Source organism: Cydia amplana, chromosome 3 (genome assembly GCF_948474715.1).
Source record: "Cydia amplana chromosome 3, ilCydAmpl1.1, whole genome shotgun sequence".
In the NCBI taxonomy this organism is placed as follows: Eukaryota; Metazoa; Arthropoda; class Insecta; order Lepidoptera; family Tortricidae; genus Cydia; species Cydia amplana.
The window spans coordinates 7,082,029-7,099,345 of NC_086071.1; the positions used below are offsets into that span (position 1 = coordinate 7,082,029).

At 41.3% G+C, this 17,317-nt stretch overlaps 1 protein-coding gene across 1 annotated transcript in view; it reads right to left on the reverse strand.

The window, feature by feature from the left end:
- The window catches only part of LOC134662462 (neurogenic protein mastermind-like), a 41,497-nt gene that overhangs the window by 12,738 nt on the left and 11,442 nt on the right, over positions 1-17,317 (reverse strand). The window contains exons 2-3 of the mRNA XM_063518692.1: positions 11,095-11,305; positions 4,139-4,897 (exon numbers count right to left, since the gene is read on the reverse strand). Coding sequence (XP_063374762.1) covers positions 4,139-4,897; positions 11,095-11,305 — 970 coding nt within the window. The remainder of the gene's footprint in view (positions 1-4,138; positions 4,898-11,094; positions 11,306-17,317) is intronic.

The window sequence follows — 17,317 nt, forward strand, 5'->3', positions numbered from 1 at the left end:
CACTAAACTAAATCAATAGGTAGATAGGTTAGGTTCGTTAGGTAGCTTCAGATGCCCGAAGGGCAAACCGCCCGGAAATAGGAGCCCCGCGTAGCGGGGCTCCGTCAACTTAGGGTAAGAAGGAAATGTTCTCGGAAATATTGATTTTCAATATATTGTCATTAGGCTTTTTGAACGTAGCTATTTTGAGCACTAGACATATTGACTTTCAAAGTATTGTCCTTAGGTATTGTGTACAAAGGAATATTGATTTTCGAAAATGAGATCGTTCGATTAAAACTGTATTAGGACATGCGTCTTTAGGAATTTCGTATATTAGACATTTTGATTTTCGATGTTCTGTTTTAGGAATTTCGTACTTAGGAAATGTGATTTTAGAAATTATGCTATACTCAGAATTGCATGTACCTAATGCTGGTACAGATGGCGCTGATTTATTCGGATCTAAAGTAACACTCATGGAGGTTTATTTACGTGATTACCTCCTCATCAGTTAATCAACCGATTTGAGCGAAAGTTGTGGCATCTGATAGATATTACTGCGATTTAGGTTAATAGTAAAAACATAAAATATGTGGGCTTATAGCGAGCTGTAAAAGTTCCTTCGACCCTTTGTGGAGCTTGGTCTTCGGCCTTTATCATTTAGATACTTATAATATTTTTTCTGTGTTTGAAGAACTAGTAAGCATGGACGCGAGCTTACGTGGAAACGATCCTCTCTTGGAAGCTTCGAGCCATCGGCCCCTAATTGGAGCTTTGGCCTTCGGCCTTTGCAATTAAGAAACTTGGGGAAGTTCCAAAAAGCACGCACCTGGCTTACGCTCCGGGCCTTTGGCCCTACGCGGGGCTCGGCCTTCGGCCTTCGCAATTAAGAAACTTGGGGAACTTACAAAAAGCACGCACCTGGCTTACGCTCCGGGCCTTACGGCCCTACGCGGAGCTCGACGCACCTGCCTTACGCTCCAGTCCTTCGGCCCTGCGAGGAGCTCGGCTTTCGGCCTTTGCAATTAGAATACTTGGGGATTTTGTATAAAGCGCGCACCGGGTCTGTCTTACGCTCCGGGCCTTCATGTACCCATGAAGCTCGGCCTTTGGCCTTTGAAAAAATTGGTTATTAATGACACTTTCACACTTTTTTCTGTCAAAGTCGGTGCAGTTAGCTTAGACGGACTCTACAATCGTATCGATTAATAAATATAAGTTATTTGTACACATTTCGATTCCATTAGCGCAATTTGGAACATAGGTATTGGCGGCTTTTAAAACATGTGTTAAAAACTTTAAGTAGTATAATGTAATATGTACTATATTATGTTTTTTTATAATCGGCGGTCAAAACCTTCCTTTTAATATCCAATTCAATAATAATATTTGGTTTCATGGGATTTGCTTTTCTTAACATATTTTGAAAATTCTTACTTTCCTAAAATTAGATTTAAACCAACATGTTGCATATATATTATTACTCGTCTTTCAAAGCTCTACATTTTGATAACCTACTCGATAGGTTTGCAAGATATTTTTTTCTTAAGGTTGCGTAATTTGGCGTATTAAGTCCGCCATATCGATTTTGTAATGACGTCACATAGCCTATGTCACCCGGGATGACGTAAGGATTCTAACGATATATCATACATCTAAATCGGTTGAGGCATTCTGAAGTTATCGTGGAATAAAGAAACTCACATAAATACATAAATATATACATACAAACATGAACGCTGAAAACAATACACTCTTTTTGTTTGGGCAGTCGTGTAATAAAACAATAAATTTTGAGGGTTCCCCATACTGTGAACTGAAACTCAAAAAAAATTTTTTCATCAAACCCATACGTGTGGGGTATCTATGGATAGGTCTTCAAAAATGATATTGAGGTTTCTAATATCATTTTTTTCTAAACTGAATAGTTTGCGCGAGAGACACTTCCAAAGTGGTAAAATGTGTGTGTGTGTCCCCCCCTGTAACTTCTAAAATAAGAGAATGATAAAACTAAAAAAAATATATGATGTACATTACCATGCAAACTTCCACCGAAAATTGGTTTGAACGAGATCTAGTAAGTAGTTTTTTTTAAATACGTCATAAATCCCCTGAATACGGAACCCTTCATGGGCGAGTCCGACTCGCACTTGGCCGCTTTTTTGTTTGAAATGGTATACTTTTCAGTTGAAGTCTACACGAAAAGAACATGTTTGATTGTGTTTAGTTGTACTATTGCAAACAAAAATAAAGTTATATTGTACTCCTCGATTTCTATTCAAAAAATGCTTGTTACTATAAACTGTGTTCTGAAGTGGTGTTGGTCGTAAATAGTACAATGGCAATGGAACTTGAACTTAGGTCGCAAGGGGCTCGAAAGACAAACATGTGGGCGCCACACATCTGCGCGCCCACAAACAGAACATCGCACCGCACAGCACGCAACTGTACAACAACAATTACACCTGCTCGTGTTTTATTGTGCGCGAATCGTACGCAATTCAACGACAATGTTGCAAATTTAATCATTGTTTTATTTCCAATTGTTATTTATCTGTCTTGTTAACCAAAGTAAATACGAAAATAAAATACATCAGAGTGTTTATACCTACTCAAATGATATGTTTACTTATAGAATATAAAATGGAATGGTATCACACCCGCTTGCGTTAACGTCTACGATCGTACGATCAAACGACGGGAATTCGTTCATTACGATTACTACGAGATTAAATACACTAATCTCCGTAGTGCCCTGATTAATGCACGCGAATCATCGCGAAAATATGCATATTGCATATGTATAGTATACAACTATACATATGCATGCATACGCGACTATGACTATACGTACATTGTACAGTCATAGTCGCGTGATGGAAGATCGCGTAGGATTGTGAGTCAATTAGGACGATGTATAAAAAGAGCGCGATGCACTGGCAAACAAATTGAATTATAATTAAGTTGGTTGTAGCTGAATGCGGCCTGCTTAGTTTATCTGCTAAGATTAATTTGGTTCTTATTGCGTTACAGTTAGCATTCAGTTTAGATTAAATCCAAATAGAATGCGCCAATTGGAATGTTACAGGTTTTATTAATGCAAAGGTGCGAATTAACTTCTGTATTTATAAAAAAACTACACCTAATTATAAAATGTAAAATAATAATAATAATATATACTAATTAAAAATATATCATCCTTAGGTTCATCGTGTCAGAGAGAAGCTTACTTGCTTAGGGCGGCGGCACGGCGGGAGCCTGCCTCGCGCCGTGGCGCGCGCACCGCCTGCCCGGTCGATACCACACCAGACTCCCATGTTTTTTATGTCCTTTCACGTCACGAAATACCCAATAAAGAAGACTTCCAATTACTTTAACCACCTAGGGACCAGGGTTCACGTGGAAAATGACTCTTATTAGCACTTTAATACTAAATTAACAACGTCCAGCCAAATTACCACCGCAAAAAGGGATAAAAATTTTGGCGCGTAAGCGGCACGCTTTTGAAACGTTTTCCGGTGAATTTTAAACAATTGGCATAATTCTCTTGTATCGCACACACCATAATGAGCTCATATTACTGGAATGCTATTCAGTTCGATAATATTATAGAACCGAGTGATTTGGCTTCAATTGGCCGCTCTCGCCGGTTACTCCTCGGTCATTGTGCATATTGCTAATCTGCATTTCAAATTGAAACGAAAGCCATTGTGTTTGTCTGTAGAAAAGATATATATTTGCTTGGTTGTGCCAGTATGTATAGCCTGGAAAAGCAACCGTCTGAGTAGAAAGTAGGGGTATATCCCGTCCCATCACATTTTAAAAATAGGTGATAAATTTTATTAGTGATGAGTGACACTGTTGCATTTAATAGTTAGTTTTACTTTACCGATTTCAGTGTAGAAATAGGGAATGTACCACCCACTGTCATTTTTGATAGCGCTTTGAATATTTATTGATTTATTTATTTATTTATTTTATTTACATGGAGAACCAACAGCTATAACTATGCTAATAACAACATCAATAGTGACACAGAGCCAATTGTAGGATCTCACATATAGCAACATGTTAATATTTAACATTAAGTTAAATAGCACGCACAATGTTACATGGGCACATGCAAAAATATGACGAAGTAATATCTGTTACGTACCTGAAGATTATGATGAGGTTGCGAGAGATGGAGCTGCTGATGCTGCGACATGTGTAGGTGGTCGAGCGAAGGCCGCGGGCGGTAGCCGCCGGCGCCGGGGCCGGCGCTCGGGCCGCCGCCCGCGCTGTACCCGCGGTAGCGCCAGTCGCCGCCCGCCGCCTGCTGGTGCTGCTCCGCCATGTGCTTTAGCGTCTGCGCGGCTGGCGACATCTCGCCGCTCGTGCCGCCGTACCGCGGCGCGGGCTCGCCTTCCGGAGGCTCCATGCTGCCCAGCCCGTTGAATCTGCTTCCGTCCAGATCGAAATCTTTCATAAACTCTGGATACTCGGCAATTTCAGTAATGAGATCTTCGAAAGTATCGTCGCCGTCGTCTTCCCCGATCAGCTCGGCCAGCCCGGGGAACGCGGAGGCGGCATCGCGCTCTAAGGCTGCAGCGCATTCGTCTAGGCCGACGAATTCGTCCTCGGCGACTTCTGATTTGCACTCGGCTTTGCACTCGCGGTCGCAGTCGAGCGGCGTGGGCACGCGCGGCGGGGCCTGCGGGGGCGGCGAGTTGGACGTCTTGACGGCGTTGGCGAGGGCCTTGACCGTCACGTTGGTGGAGATCTGCTGCGGCTGCGAGTCGGCGGCGGAGGTGGTGAACTCGAGCTGCTGCACGATCTCCACCGAGAACTTGGTGAGCGCCTCGCCGGCGCCGCCGAGACCGCTGCATTGCAGTTTCGCCGGCGGTTCGTAATCGCCGCAACCGAATTTTTGTTGCTGTAACAAAAGACAAGTGTTAATTAATATGCACTAATTATCAAAACGTATATACCCTCTACCACCACATTTACCGCCAATTTGTAAAAAATAATTATACAGTACAGGATACACATAAGAATATCTATATACATCAGACCAGCAGTCGTAGCGAGTCGGCTGTGTGAAGAACAAATTTTCTCGAAATTATCCTAACCACTGGAAAATAATAAAGTGTGCTATATTGTTGTTTTGAAAATAGTTTGTTATAATGGGTTCTGTAGGTAACTAAAGCAAATGCTAGACTTTTATCCAGTGAACGTAATTGCATGGATTTAATGATTTGTGTCGTCACTATCAAAGTTAACGCTTTCAGACTACGAATGTTGGATTTCACAAGTCAGTGTCGTTGTAGATACATTGATGCGTGAGTAACGATTTCCACCAGTGAAAACTAGATAATTTCTATTAGCTTTTCTTTCGCATTTTTTTAATATACTAAGATCATGGCAATAGCAAACAAGTGCACGGTCCTAATCCTGACTGCAAGAAAACACTAACACTATAATAGTCGCTTGCACCAAACCATCTGTCATCGTTAAGGTGTTCGCTAATTTTTGTATCGAAAGTTACATAGTTCACTGCTGATGCTGAGTGACGTGACGTTGATTATTCTGCTTATTGTGGTTAGTGCAAAGGCCCTAAGTATAGTCTCATTAGACGCAATAAATATGCCATGGTGTCATAATAAGACATATAAATTAACAATAGAATTCTAGGGATGAACATGAGCGGTTGTAGTATAAAATAGTGTATAATAGCGGTTATAGGTTGGAGCAAAGTAGTACAGGCGTATTTGTTAAAGTGTCGGAATACACATTAAAATCAATATTAATAAGATTTGCATTGCACGTTAGTTTACAACACATGCAATGCAACCCACAAATGCAACCACTTAAACAGTAGGTACATAACGAAAATGAGTAATACGTAGAGAGTCGTTGTGCTGGAATGTACTTTCAACCTCTGCGCTACATGTGGGCCTAAGTAACCGCAAACAATACTGTGCAGCGGGACCTTGGCGGATTAATCACGTGCGCACAACACATCGTAGTTAAGTGTATTCTATACCTATACATACACTACGTAAAATATAGGTACTTATATATAAAAACAACGCTTCTGGAACTGCAAACACTACGTCCACAACATAACATATAGAACTTAGCGATGTAACGATACCGATATACTTAATCGACAGGCCGATAAATCCTATACATTATGTAATATAGAAATAAGCTAGAAGTTCACGTAGTGTGAAAAAAAAGAATGGTGGCTCCTCACACAAGAAACGTGCATGATTTTTTACAATTTAGACAGTGTGAAGGTAAGTTTGAGCACGTTATTCATCTTACCGCTTAACCGCTTGCATCCTAGTGTAAAATGTATGTCAGTTCTTGGCAAGGATTGGCGAAGGCAGTGGTTTTACGTAAACAACCCATCCGAGGGGAAATTTTGAACAGTTTGAAGAAAGAGCCGGAAATCGAACTCGTCTCCTCTGGTTTGCGCTGCTGGCGCGTACTAGTGTATGTAATTTTGTAGCTGACTGTACAAACTTACAGTTTATAGTCTGCCTTAGATCACATCACGCAATTGGGTTATGGACGTTACGGAGGTACCGCTGCGATAACAATTATGTTTACGTTACGTTGCCGGACATTGTTATCAAGTACCTATACTACCTATACTAATTTTAGTAATAAAATTAATGCAAGGGATAGTTTGCTGCAAGCGTTAATAGCGTTATTTATCTTTATCAAAGCATTATGTACTAATGACAAAGTTCGACTGATGGTAAAGAAACAGACAAGAAGGTTAGATAAAGCAGGTAAATGATTCTTGACCGGTCCGGCACGCTCGGCTCTTATGATGCATGGGAGCATGCCGACGATTGTGTTTACTGTCATTAGCCCGGGAGGAACAGATAATACTTATTTACCTTTTTCTATCAATCATCGGCCTCTTGTAGGCACTGTTTTTTATTTTAATTTATAATTTGGCATTTCTTGGCCTATGGCATATGTGTGTAAGATGATAAAATGGCATGGAGCTACGGCTATTGCTCTACAAATGCTTTAAGGATAAGCATCTTAAAATTAAAGTCAAGGCATACTAGGAGAGCTTCGCCGCTGGTAGATCGAGCCATTATATGGAGCGCACGCTACGTGAAAGCTTAGTTACATTGCTAGTTACGAGTACATACCTACGGGTACGCTAAAAACTTGTGGTACTGGGTCGCCTCATTTCCTAAAACGCTTTTAGCGAATATTTAAAAATCAGTTGCGTCTATGACACGACAGCAGACTGAATATTTATAACGTGCTTTATACCTTGACTTTGTATCTTGACTTCAAAACACATGTATAAACCTTATTTAATTACTTAACAAAATCAAAGTAGGTATAAGTAGTTACCTGGAGCAAACACTGAAATAAGATTTATAAAATGGTGTCAGAGAGCAGATTCAGAAAACGGCGCGGAGGTCGTCGCGGTGAGCGGCGCGAGACAATGCGAGGCGTTCGGTTGTGAAACTCGCGCAGCTCACGTTTGCATAACCGCGGACCGGCCCTAAGTACGCAGACAACTACCAGTCTAAAACAACTGTCTATTGGCAAAACCATCAGTCTAAACTAAAATGTGAACTCGTTCCTAGTATAATTACAGATTCGTAACTAATGACGGTCGGAGGTCAAATGACACCTGATTCTTAGTGGGTTACACTTCAGTACCCTTCCATTACTTTTACTTCAGCGGCCGTAAGTAGTAATAGCTACCGACCGCGAAAACTCACGAAGTGCAAGGCACACGTGGATACTGATGTATTTTTGAGAGAGGGATGCACTTACGCGATGATAAGATGGACGAGTCATGCGGCAGGAAAGAGCATTCCGACCTTCGCCAGGTAAAGTTGCAGTCGCCGCGAGATGCATACTATACAAACAGTCGGCGACATGTTCCTAATTTAAACAAAGTAACTTGTTGACATTTCTTAAACGGATTCTTAATATCTAGGGCGTAAAGGCGAGCGTTTTGTTGTGTTTTGGATATAGATGGATTGTACCTACATTAGAACGGCTTTTAACATGTTACTCGTCTGAAAGTGGTGCGCGCAAGTCCTTGGCCCTACCTAGTGAGTGTAATCGATACGTTGACTAGATCCCTGTACCATACCCGTATAAATAAAATACTAGACGCGCTTAATCGCCCATTACTCTGGACAAATTGCGCACTGGTTGGGAGTGCGTATTTCATTAGGCAACGTTATTATAGTTACTCCATTGCCGTTTTTGGGAGTTTCACTGAATAACGACTATTAAAAATTTTGCGGGGTTTGTCAATTCTATTTGCGCCACTTGTTGGTTCCGGTGACTGGGTAATATTTCGTCACATTAGCAACACTTACAGTCTATCAATTAGGTGATTGATACCGTAGATTTAACAAAAACAAACTTAGAAGTATTAAGAGTAATTGTAGTGATGATTAGATAACAGCGAGTGAGCAGCATTTAGAAAGTCAGTTAAGGTACGTTGGGGTGAGTTGAAACAGGGACAAAAAGTGCTCTTCGGGAAGAGAGGCCGCCATCCCTGTGAGCGGCGAGATGGTCCGGGTAATCGGGGTAATGCCCCGCATCAAATACCTAGGTATCATCCTGGATAAAAATTGGAATTTCGAGGAGCACTTCTTATTCTTACAATTAGCTTCCCGAATAGAGGGTGCCGCCTCGGCTCTGGGTCGACTGCTGCCTAACGTAGATGGCCGCCAGCCGGCGCGCCGGATGACACGGCCCAACACACGCTTGAAGAATGCAGTCGTTGGGCCGTAGAGCGTCGCACCATGACTGCGGCTCTTGAATTAGGAAACCTTTCGCTGCGCAACGTCATAGCGAGTATGTTGGGCAGCGAAAGGAAATGGAAAGCAGTTGCCTAGCTCCTTCTGTGAGACCGTCATTTCACAGAAGGAAACCGCGGAAAGGGAGCGTGAGAGCAGGGCTGACGCGCACCCGAACCGACGCAGACGGCGGGGAAGAAGACGGGTCCAATTTGCCGCCCGCCTAAACCCCTAGCAGGGCCAGCGGGCTGTGGGGGCCCGCACTACACGGCGCTACACGATTGGCGGAGGGTCAAGCGTCTCTGACTCTCCTTTCCATCGTTGTGGGTACTCTGGCGAAAGATAAGCCAGGGTCACCGGAAGGAGTCACGGTAGAATCCCAGGCATCCCATGGCTCCTTCAAAACGGTAAGAAGGGTGACGCCGGAGTGGCTTTACCTCCTCTCCCCCTCTCAACAGGAGAGGACGGCTGCAGGAGGGAGTCCCACATATCCCCCAATGGCTCCCCAGGCCGGGGGAAGCGTAACACATTTTACCACTCCGTCAACAAAAAAAAGGGACAAAAAGTGCCCCGTAATCCCGAATCACATATGTACCTATAATATTTTTGGTGCTGGCAACATTGTTCCAACTGCTATTTAGTTGTGTTTTGTCCGTCAATGATCAATCCCCACTTAAAGTGCGAAGTCGTCAGCCACGTCCAAATTTGCCACTGGTGGTAATTTCGTCATCTAGGTAGGTACATGACTATTTTCAGTCTTTAAATAAATAAAGATAAGATAAAAGGGTTATAATTAACCTGTTTTTTCCATTAACTGTTTACTGCATAAGGCAGTGTATTCCCTGGATTTATTTTTATTTTCAATAACAGAGGTAGGCCCGTACAGTAAGAGTAGGTATCTAATTAGACGATTGCTGGTGTGTACGTGCATGAAGTTATTTAATGAGATTATCTCTATCATGTTATGGTATATTATTCTTTACTTTCATGAAATTAAACAAATAACTTCAATCACAATGAACTCTTATCGACTTAACGCAATTGTAATTACATTTAGCACTACGTATTGAATGCGAACAGGACGGGTGGCCTCATGGGGTCAAGTCAATTGACGTTGTCGCATCCGGGCGGGACCGCGGTCGCGCCCGGCGCTGCCGCGCGGCACGCGGCACGTGCTGCGCCATTGTTAATTACTAAGGTAGCCCGCGCACGTGTCGCACGAGAACTCAAACAATACAAACAACAAAACACTTACCTAGCTCGCCATTGATAGACCTTATCTCGTTGACGTAAGGTTCACAAAGGGTCAGTTAAATGTGTCCACGGTGATTCAACTGCTCAACCAGAACAATCGGTGTATGGCCTCCGTCCACTGTTCATAAGCCTTTTCAGTTACGCTACGCGAAGTTGTTTACGAGGAAAGATTCTCGAAACAACAGAGATAATCACATAGCCAAGTAGAGCTGGTAAGCTTGCAATTATTTGTACAATGCAAAACAAGAATCACGTCAGACAAAAATATATTCATAGGAAATTATGTCCGGGAACAAAGTTCGAGAACAATAACTGCTGCGGCCTTGACGCGGGCGCTGTATCTGTCAATTTCCTTGATAAAATGAACGGAATGATGGATTGAATCATAATCGCGACAGTAATGCGGCGGCGAACGTCACCCATTCAAATAATTCGTGTACCTAATTGAAGACATACAAATTGGACCATGGGCAACTTTGTATGGAGCCTGGACCCAACGCCAACAGAAATTAGAGTAAGGTAATAGATAGGTATTTCTATGTACTTCATTTTTTTCTATGGGCACCAATCGGAATTCCATTGCAGAACTGAGATATTGGTATTTTAGCCAAAATGACGTCAACCTTATTACCTAGGCAATAAGGTTAATACGCGCGAATAACGCGCCTGCTAATCAGAGGGCCCACCGCGAACACCGAAGTTCGCAAATTGCGGGCATCTTCCTCTGTCACTTTAATTACGTCTTAATTGGAGTAAAAGAGAAAGATGGCCGCAATTTACGAACTTCAGTGTTCGCGGTATGCCCTCTAATCTCCGAAGCTATTGCGAAACTAAACACGAATTAAATTCGGGCCGTACGAGACACGAGACGGGCGAAAGAAAGGCGTAGACGCATCTGTAGGTATAACAGTAGGCTGTACTGCCCCACACACTATCTTTGAACTGATTATCGTTAAATATGGGGACGTCAATGAGGAATAGTTAACTTTTACGGTACTCGAGAATCTCGAGGTGACACGCAACCAACATCAGGCAGGACTTATTCATAGTTGTATCTACATAACAATCCACATACCACATGCACGCTACTATGCAGGTTCCCGCTGATAGCGGGCAGGTCGGGCTTGCGGTCGCTCTTCTTGGCCTGCCTCTTGGCCTTGCCCTCGAGGAAACGCTTCTGCAGCGCGCTCGTCTCGAGGTTCTGTTGCTCGCAGGCGCCCGTGAATGACTGGTCAAAGCGAGGGACGCACTCGTTCTGTCGCCGACGATATGCATCGATTCTTCGTCTGTAAAAAATAACCTGATTAGAATATTTTTTTGGATGTGCGCGGCTAGGGTTACCAGATCCAAATTTGGAATTTCCTGATTTGCAAAAAAAAATCCTGACGCTCGTATCGGCGGGCGTCGGGGGGTCTAGCCGTATGCGATATCTATGTAGGTACGAAAGTTGCCCTCACTTTTATGTAAAAATCCCGATTTTTTCTAACAGTGTATGTAGGTATGCTTGGTAAGCAGTGATCGGCACGGACGGCGCGACACCACGGGTTTCCGAATAGAAATCTTATTCAAAAACTCAAATAATTCTTTTTTTTAAATGACACTCAATAGAATTACTTTTTCAAACAAGATCGCGGCATTTGAGTCGTTCCATGCATGTCCATTTAAGATTTTTGTTCGGAATCCCGCGGTGTGGCACTATCCGTGCCGATCACTGTTGATAAGTAAATTTGAATAAAGTACCTTTTTAGGTACATATTGTTAATTCACTAAAATTCCTGACATTTTCGTATTCCGGCCGCATTCCTGACAAACGGCCAAAATTCCTGACTAGTCAGGAAAATTCCTGGCGTCTGGTAACCCTATGCGCGGTACACTAAACTAAACAGAACAATGAAATATATCTGTTATATTTTATGTTTTAAGGCTCCGTGCCTCACATGGAATAAAAACGCAACCCTATAAGATCACTCGTGTCAGTCGTGTCTGTCTGTTTCAACTTTTTGCTCTTAAAATACTGTACCGATTAAGTTGAAATAGTTGACCCAACTGTAAATAAATAAATACCTATGGGGGCTGAGACAACTGAAACATCATTCTGTCTTATATGCCTTAACTACATACTAAAGCCCTTGCTACACGGTCGCCGACAAGCCTTCAGACCGCGTGGCCTTGGTCCGTCCCGGACCGTGTAGACAGTTGTTTCCAACAAAATTTGACCAAAACTGACCAAGGTCAGACGGTTAGAAGGCTTGTCGGCGACCGTGTAGCAAGGGCTTAACTAACTACTGATACGTTTGAAGTCGGTGCCAAGCTCTTTTTGTTAAGTTATTAATGTTATTATGGAAATGGTAGACACTTTTGACGCGTAGTCTGATCCGTTACGTCATTTCAAATTGGGTTGAACAAATGGGGTCATTCGAAACATGATTTTTGGATGATTTTAGGGTCAAAAATAGATGACGTAACTTGTTTTTGTAAAGGTGAACTTACTTTGCTTATAGTAATATATCTACCTATATGCAAGTTGTGTTAGTGCAAGAGTAACTAGAGTAAATAAACATCCAAAACGCCGTATGTCGCTAGTACTTACATAAATGCCTGTAGTTTCTAACCGATGCTCAGTCAGCCGCGACAGCCGAGCGGTCACCTTGAGCAAATGTTAATGCAAACTACGTCTGCTTCGCAAAAATCATTACTAGCTAATCCATAATTTTATTTGCTCATTGTATTTCAAACTACCGATCCAGTCGTTTATATCTAATACCTTTAAACGAGCAATTCTTGTTTATTTATTTATTTATTTATATATATATATATTTCGGGGATCTCAGAAACGGCTCTAACGATTTCGATGAAATTTGGTATAAAGGGGTTTTCGGGGGCGAAAAATCGATCTAGCTAGGTCTTATCTCTGGGAAAACGCTAATTTTTGAGTTTTTGTATGTCTCCCAGATATTAGGTATTTAAGTTAAATATTTAGGTAGGTATATTATACAGCTACCTCAAGCTCGTAAACAATTGTAACTCCATCCGAAATCATTACAATACCGAAATTTTGGGGTATTGTCCTAACTTTCGCTTTCAGTGGCTTTACAAAAAATGCGTAGATACCGTCCATAACAAAATATAAACAAATACAAGTTATTGTAAAGGTTACCAAAACAGTATTTTGTTTGTGCACCAGGGTCTTAAAATTCAAAGGCCGATATTACAAAACGCGACGTAGTTCAGTTTCAACCTTTTTAGGGTTCCGTACCCAAAGGGTAAAAACGGGACCCTATTACTAAGACTTCGCTGTCCGTCCGTCCGTCCGTCCGTCCGTCTGTCCGTCCGTCCGTCCGTCCGTCCGTCCGTCCGTCTGTCACCAGGCTGTATCTCACGAACCGTGCTAGCTAGACAGTTGAAATTTTCACAGATGATGTATTTCTGTTGCTGCTATAACAACAAATACTAAAAACAGAATAAAATATAGATTTAAGTGGGGCTCCCATACAACAAACGTGATTTTTGACCGAAGTTAAGCAACGTCGGGCGAGGTCAGTACTTGGATGGGTGACCGTTTTTTTGCTTGTTTTGCTCTATTTTTTGTTGATGGTGCGGAACCCTCCGTGCGCGAGTCCGACTCGCACTTGGCCGGTTTTTTCATAGACAGCAGCAAACACCTAAAATGATTAATAAAATCGAAGTAAAGTGGAGTTCAGTAGAAAAGGCAAATCACATCTAATAATAGGTACTAAGAAACTGAAGTCTAATATAACTTTTAAGTTTTAACATAGTTTTCTGGTTTTAAGTCTTATTTTATAAGAAATAGGAATAAAGAACAGCTATGTATGCCATAAATCAAGAACCAAGAGATTATACAAGCAAGGAAATTCTATCAAACTTTATTTATACAACCTACTTCCTACAGATTATAACTACTTTACCACATAAGGACTTCAAGACATTATTGAAAAAATAAAACCTGTGTAGTCTTATAAAAGAGTTTAGTAAATTAATTTTGAAAAATAAATGTCTGACATATTATTAATATAATTTTTCAATCTGTTATTGTATGACGTGCTAAATGTAATGTACATATATTACATGGTCTATTGTGTATTTATATTTTTACAAGCTGTTTTATGCATATTAGAGACATCTCCTCCGGGATTGAGCAAACCCGGGTTACACGCATTTAGGACCAAATGAAGGCTTTAAAACGATTTCCGGCTTGCTGGGAATTAATTCCTCAAAACGCTTTTGTGGATCTAATTTGATTGGCTATCACTATCAGTATGAGTGCCCGGCTGCCCGCATAGGGGTTATACGTATGACGATAATTTAGGTAACTGCGAGCGCGTTACATAACGATTAGAATGTGTGGCGGGCCTCGTGCGAGCTCGATGTTATACGCCCCTCCCTACCTATACGGATCAGAATAGTTACTCGCATCAGTAACAGTGTCGTCAGATCGTACCTTCACGTACAAAATCACGTTACTGGAACCTGTGCAAAAGCAGACTTCTAACATGAACCTACTACTACCAACTTATAAAACACTGATCTTCAATTACTACATTTAATCGGTACGGGTTTGTGAAGTAGGGCTTGTAGAGTTAGAAGCTTGGCTCTACATGAGATCTGATAACTTTTTGACATTGCGAGCCTTGGTCTTGGCAACATCTTACATGAAAATGTTTTGGTGGGGGTTACTAATGGATTACCAAAACTTTTTTGCCAGATTTTCATATCCCAAACAATCTATACCAAAAATATAAAAGCCAACTAATCATTTCCCAACTAAACAAGTCGCATATAAATATTACCCAAGAGAACGATATGCAAAAACATATTTTGACATTTCCTTACTTTGGCAACATTTATTTTACCAAATTTCAATTACTCTAAATTATTAGTTGCCAAAGAACACAAAAACCATAACAAAACATGACAAACGTAACAATTATAAAAAAAAGCGGCCAAGTGCGAGTCGGACTCGCCCATGAAGGGTTCCGTATTTAGGCGATTTATGACGTATTAAAAAAAACTACTTACTAGATCTCGTTCAAACCAATTTTCGGTGGAAGTTTACATGGTAATGTACATCGTATATTTTTTTTAGTTTTATCATTCTCTTATTTTAGAAGTTACAGGGGGGGGGACACACATTTTACCACTTTGGAAGTGTCTCTCGCGCAAACTATTCAGTTTAGAAAAAAATGATATTAGAAACCTCAATATCATTTTTGAAGACCTATCCATAGATACCCCACACGTATGGGTTTGATGAAAAAAAAATTTTTGAGTTTCAGTTCGAAGTATGGGGAACCCCAAAAAATTATTGTTTTTTTTTCTATTTTTGTGTGAAAATCTTAATGCGGTTCACAGAATACATCTACTTACCAAGTTTCAACAGTATAGTTCTTATAGTTTCGGAGAAAAGTGGCTGTGACATACGGACGGACAGACAGACGGACAGACAGACAGACATGACGAATCTATAAGGGTTCCGTTTTTTGCCATTTGGCTACGGAACCCTAAAAACGTGACAAACTTGTATTTTGGCAATTACTTATTTCGACAATTGTTGTTTTACAATTTTTATTTATTCACCATTTTTTGAATTTCGAATAACGATATTCCGAATTTATCGAATCTTGCTCCGCATCTGCTCCGGCGCTACGGGCAAAGCAGCCCCTTAGCCCTTGCGTATCAAAGCGCAGGCACTAATGCTCGCCTCCGCAGCTTCGGCTTGCTGAGGCTGGCTGAGGCTGGTCGCCGAACAGCCGCTACGGCTCACGTTGTGCTCTGCGCTTTGCTACGGCGGGCGAGGGCTGCTTCCCCTCCGCGCCTCCGGCTTTTTACATACACTCTAGGGGTAGGACAGACAAGACCACGTGGATAGTGGGGTGCTCCGATTCGGATTTTGGTTAGCAGGTCTTACTTTGAAAATCACGAATTTCATTATTCCGAGTTTACAAAAGATCGAATTTCTGAGTACTGAATAACTTTATTTCTTTGCGGTCAATGATTTTTCGGAATAGACAAATTCGGAAAATATATTTTCGGTTTTTTTTTAATTCGGAACTTATGCTTTCGTTCATATGACAATACTTATCCGTATTCGGAAAGAGCACAGTCGTGATTTTGTTCTTCGTGGTTTTCAAAGTCGTAATTTCGATATCTCGAATCGAGGTTATAAAAGTCGGAAAAACAGTGTTTTTAGGGTTCCGTAGCCAAATGGCAAAAAACGGAACCCTTATGGATTCGTCATGTCTGTCTATCTGTCTGTCCGTCCGTATGTCACAGCCACTTTTTTCCGAAACTATAAGAACTATACTGTTGAAACTTGGTAAGTAGATGTATTCTGTGAACCGCATTAAGATTCTCATTCCAAAATAGAAAAAAAAACAATAAATTTTGGGGGTACCCCATACTTACAACTGAAACTCAAAAATTTTTTTTTCATCAAACCCATAGGTTTCTAATATCATTTTTTTCTAAACTGAATAGTTTGCGCGAGAGACGCTTCATAAGTGGTAAAATGTGTGTCCCCCCCCCCCCCTGTAACTTCTAAAATAAGAGAATGATAAAACTAAAAAAAATATATGATGTACATTACCATGCAAACTTCCACCAAAAATTGGTTCGAACGAAATCTAGTAAGTAGTTTTTTTTTAATACGTCAAAATCCCCTAAATACGGAACCCTTCATGGGCGAGTCCGACTCGCACTTGGCCGCTTTTTTCAATGCTTGGTTTGCCCACTTACCTAACCTAGACGTAACACAATTTTTAGGGTTCCGTACCCAAAGGGTAAAAACGGGACCCTATTACTAAGACTCCGCTGTCCGTCCGTCCGTCTGTCACCAGACTGTATCTCACGAACCGTGATAGCTAGACAGTTGAAATTTTCACAGATGATGTATTTCTGTTGCCGCTATAACAACAAATACAAAATAAAATAAAATAAAGATTTAAGTGGGGCTCCCATACAACAAACGTGATTTTTGACCGAAGTTAAGCATCGTCGGGCGGGGTCAGTACTAGGATGGGTGACCGGTTTTTTGCTTGTTTTGCTCTATTTTTTGTTGATGGTGCGGAACCCTCCGTGCGCGAGTCCGACTCGCACTTGGCCGGTTTTTAGTAACATAATGTTTTGGATAGACATAATTTGTCAAGTAGTGGTTTTGCAATACATTTATTTGAACAAACATTTTTTTAAGTAAATATATTTTTGGATAAAATAATTTTGTCCAGTGATTTATTTGACAAATATAAATTTGAGCGAACATTTATAGGCCATGTAAAACATCT